General features: G+C 50.9%; 1 protein-coding gene across 1 annotated transcript; it reads right to left on the bottom strand.

The window, feature by feature from the left end:
• Positions 1 to 767: 767 nt before the first annotated feature.
• On the bottom strand, positions 768 to 3891 carry Gbeta5 (guanine nucleotide-binding protein subunit beta-5). Its single transcript, XM_003744320.2, has 8 exons — positions 3738 to 3891; positions 3301 to 3479; positions 2812 to 2888; positions 2578 to 2704; positions 2187 to 2330; positions 1924 to 2064; positions 1645 to 1741; positions 768 to 1526 (listed from the first exon to the last, which is right to left on the bottom strand). The coding sequence occupies exons 1-8, from the start codon at positions 3889 to 3891 to the stop codon at positions 1348 to 1350; spliced, it is 1098 nt and encodes a 365-aa protein (XP_003744368.1). The 3' UTR covers positions 768 to 1347.
• Positions 3892 to 4425: the final 534 nt, after the last annotated feature.

The following is a 4425-nucleotide window of genomic DNA, read 5'->3' as shown; positions in this document are numbered from 1 at the left end:
GCAGAGTATGCACTTGATTTGGGTTCTGGTGATGCAAGTTACACAAATGAGTGGATAATGACTGTGTTCGAGATACAACGCATTCGCGAATGAATGATTTCACTCGTAGATCTGAATGTCGGTATCCGCGCTATTCGACGTCGCGGAATGATGTGTATCATTATTCAGTAGAGAGCCTAAGTTGATCGTTCTGTATCGACGTAATACCGTTACTTAGTTACAAGTAGAGCTACCTATCATGGGAAATGATAACGCTCAATGGTATACAGGCTAATATCAAGTAATTTCCAAACAGACACATGGATGACGTGAAGATAGTTGATGAGCGTCTCTCCTCCGACGACAGCTCAGCGGCCTCATTGGGGCTGCACCATCAGGTGCTTTCCCGAGCCTCCATTCTCTTCCACTTCTACATGTATTTAGGTCTTATAGGAGTTTCCCAACAACGACTTCTCAAAAGTTCTCTCAAGATCTTGCTCGCTCGCGCTCCATTCCTTCCATTCAACTCGTATTCGATCAAAGATTTGTTTCCATTTTTCGCTCCCACTACCATCCGTCGGGGTTCCGGCATGTAAGTATTTAGGTATGTGTGTAAGAGCTAAGTAGAAGGCTCGGTCTCTCGTATTCTTTGTCTACATATATCCAGAGCTATGATCTTTTCCGACATCTTCTCGTAGGCTATCACAGACTGGCAGCTCTCCGGGCTGCTTGAAATATCGGTTGGTGGTCGGTCGCTTTACATTCAAGAGTCGAGACATTCATCTCATCGTTCCTTCCCATTCTTCCTTGGATGATATCTCACCATCCACCTAGCTGGGTGGAGACCGCCAACATCCGGTCTCGATTCCCAGAGAGTCTGCACTCATGCATTCCGTGGTTCTTTCCGATTGGTTTCCCAGACATAACTCGATTCGTTCTCTTAGTTTCCTCTTCAATCAGTTATCACGAATCTCACTCATTCATCCGGCCTCGGTCGATCCGAGTGCTCCCTTCGTGCAGATAGGGAACGATATCCGTGACCGACCAGCCGACCGACCGCCGACCCCTCTTATCTTACACTTGGTTCGCGATGGACGACCTTGATACGAGACTTTGTCGAATGTAGTTAACGTCTATCGTCCGCTGGTAGTCACTGACTGCTTACTGAGTGACTTACGAACAGAATCAACCACCAACCCATCCACCTACCCCCATTCAACCACCCGTATATCGACTTTCCTTCCGGCGCGTCGCTCAGGTCAGAGCTCGACTGGCTCCGTCGTCATGGTTCCGCGCGCGGCGGTTGAAGATTCCCTAAATTTCTTTATTGAGTCGCGGAGATCAGCAGAGAATCCACGGATAACCTTCTCAAGCCCAGACACGGAGCGTGCTGTCCCAACTTGCCGTACACAGAGCTGTGCCGTCGGGAGAGACTTGGAGACAGGTCACTCGGTTTTCGTGGCCGTACAGAATGCCCAGACGAGTGCCCTTCAAGGTATCCCAGATGTTGACCGTGTAGTCATTATAACCAGCGAAGAGCAAGCGGCCTGCGATCAGAGAAGACGTTGAGCAATATGCCTCGAACCGAAATTTCAGCGGGGGCTGAATACTTTTCTCATATATTTCGTGCTCGAATATTTCCCCCAGCTCGAGGGCCTCACTCACCACTAACGCTGAAATCGACCGAGTTTACCCCGAAGATTATGCTTCTCTTCGTGTAGACGGAGACTTCTCTGTCAGCTCGGAGGTCGAACAGCCGACACTGCGACGGGATAGATACTTTGAATTATTTATGACATGGCTACAACAAGGGGGACTACGGCTACATAATGTCCGCAGCCCGTTGACACTGATCGAATTTCTATGTGATCAACGGTCACTATCGACCGGCTAGCCTCGATTGCAGCATTGTCGCTGAGAGTTTTAGATAAAGATAATGCTCACAGTCGCGTCGTCTGATCCAGTCGCGATCGCGTCTCCGCTCGGGTAGAATTTCACCGTGTTGATATCGGCTTCGTGTCCTTCGAACGTTTGGACGCATTGACCGCTCCTCATGTCCCATATGAGAGCTTGTCGGTCGCAGCCCTGGAGTCAGAAGTTTAGAGCCTCACACCATTTGAATCGTATAGACAAGGGATCGGACATCCGGATTCTGGGATAATCAGCGAGCTGTTCAGCATTTTCGTGTCTCTTTTCGAAAAACTCACAGCCGAGACGAATGTGTTTCCCATCTCGGTCGGGGAGAGGTCAATCGACATGACGTCGCCTGAATGGCCGTGGAAGCTTTGCATGAGCTGAGAGCATTCCACGTCCCATAATGCGCACGTGCTGTCCCCGCTCCCGGTCAAGATCTGAAACATGAAGGACATTCCTCACTATCACCTCCGGAAGCTCGGAGCCGCTCTGGCGCCAGTCTACATGTCGAAACGGTATCCTGGGCTCTCAACTCTGAAGGTTCGACAGGGAACGAAAGCGAGAAATGTTGCCTCATTTAGCGCCCCAGCTTTGAGAGGCGAAAACTCATGCGACGAGGGATGACGCTTTGTTCGAGAGACGAGGTGACTCCGAACAATCAGATTGATGGGATCGAGATCTCACCTGTTGGTCCGAGTTCGGGAATAGACAACACGACATGTAGCTCGTGTGTGTGCCGACTGCCTTTTTGCGTTGAGAAACGTCATCTTCAAAACTCAACGGGTATACTGTCACCTTGTTATCCAGGCCACTGTGAATCGAGGATTTGTACGTTCTGAGCTAAAGTATATCTAACATTTCCAGAAAGGCTCGAGATATATCTGCTGGACAGAATGGATCGTTCGAACGGATACAAACCCGCAAGCAACCATGTTGCCCGACGGTGCGTACGCACAAGCCATGACCCACGTCGTAGGCATCGTGACGGCGTGTTCCTACAACGAGTTGATTCCTTCCTATTATTCCACTCTGATCACGACCTGTTGCCCCCGATAATTCTCTTGCTCCCTAAGACACAATCTGGGACGGACTATGGAACGTGCTTCACAAGCGACTGGAGCGAAGATTTCCTCTCGGCAATCAGCTGAGAAGGCATTTCACTCCACAATCACTCGAAGGAGCAATATCTCGTACTATCGGAGGGGGCTCTGACCGAGAAAGTCTCTCATGCCCTGAAGCTTGGATCCTTCGGTTCGTGTTTCGACCGATGTCGGAATCAAGACCTCCAGAGGGGATCACTGCGGTCTGAGGTGTTTCCACTATGGAGAGGAATCAGCGCACGCTCATCGGAGCTGCGATCACGGATTCCAAGATGAATTTCATGGCAGAAGAACGAGGGGCGCTCACCTTGTTGGTCGTAAATGCATCCCAGATGATCATTTTTCCATCTTGTGAGGAGCTAACAATGTGGCGCTTGTCCAAAGACCAGTTGGCGCAAAGCACCTTACCCTGGTGGCCCTTCAGGACTCTCCGTGGCTTGATGTTAACTGGACCCACTGATTCCAGGCGTTGAGCAATCGTCGAAACTGCAACCATAAGCCAGCGTTTCAGAGACGGCGCTCCCCCGTGAGCTCAGGGTTCGGGATTACGATTCACTTCACATCTTCCGAAACTTCGCTGAGTTTCATTCAACCAAATAGCTCTCCAGAATCGATTAGACTCTAGCAACAAGTCCTGAGGTCCTTGTCTCCCACGGACACTATCGGACGAGCGAGGGGTCGTGGGGCGAGCACTGTGACAGTCCGCCAGGATCGAGAGGACTCGCGCAAGCGAGCCTAACTTACGGGCGACATCATTCAGCTTCCTGCGTTCTTCGTCGAGTTTGATCTTGAGGGCCTCGATCTCCTTGACGAGACTTTCGACTGTGTCCTGCTGACTCGTCTGAACCGTAGCAGGAGGGTGGAGAACTGCTGTGCTGGGCTCTGCAGCAGTCGCCATTGCCCGCGTCGGTCCTTTCTTCAACCAGAGCGCGTGGACAGACGACCGAGCTCAGAACCTGAACCTAGACTAAGAGGGCCTTGCGCTCCCCGCTCACGCATGCGCGAAACAGGCTTAGCCCTTTAAGCATTTTGGCGCGAAATTTGATTCCTACCCCCCAAAGTAGAGCTGGGGGGCTCATGCGTTGGAGAATTTGATATACGCGGAACACGGAGAATGTACCGGAGAAACGGGCAAGAGGAACAAAATCGAGCACTACTTGGGAACGTCGACGCTCCTTCACTTCACGCTCGAGCAAAAATCCCAAGGATTTCCGCCTTGCCTCGATGAATGCGCCTCTCCTAAGGATTCATGAACCTCATGACCTTAATTGGTCGATTCATCGGGCTTCCGAGATGGATATGCAGAACTGATTTCTGTCTGGTACACAGGCTCCCAGCGAATATACCTTCCGAAGCATACCCAGAACAGGTCCGGGAACGTAGATGGGGGTCGACCTACTTTGGCCCGCAAATTTTTCGAAAACCCTCAAAC

The sequence above is a fragment of the Galendromus occidentalis genome, unplaced genomic scaffold, assembly GCF_000255335.2.
Source record: "Galendromus occidentalis unplaced genomic scaffold, Mocc_1.1 scf7180000077464, whole genome shotgun sequence".
Taxonomy (NCBI): Eukaryota; Metazoa; Arthropoda; class Arachnida; order Mesostigmata; family Phytoseiidae; genus Galendromus; species Galendromus occidentalis.
Note: the sequence above shows the minus strand (reverse complement) of the source record. Positions and strands in the feature narration are given on the sequence as shown.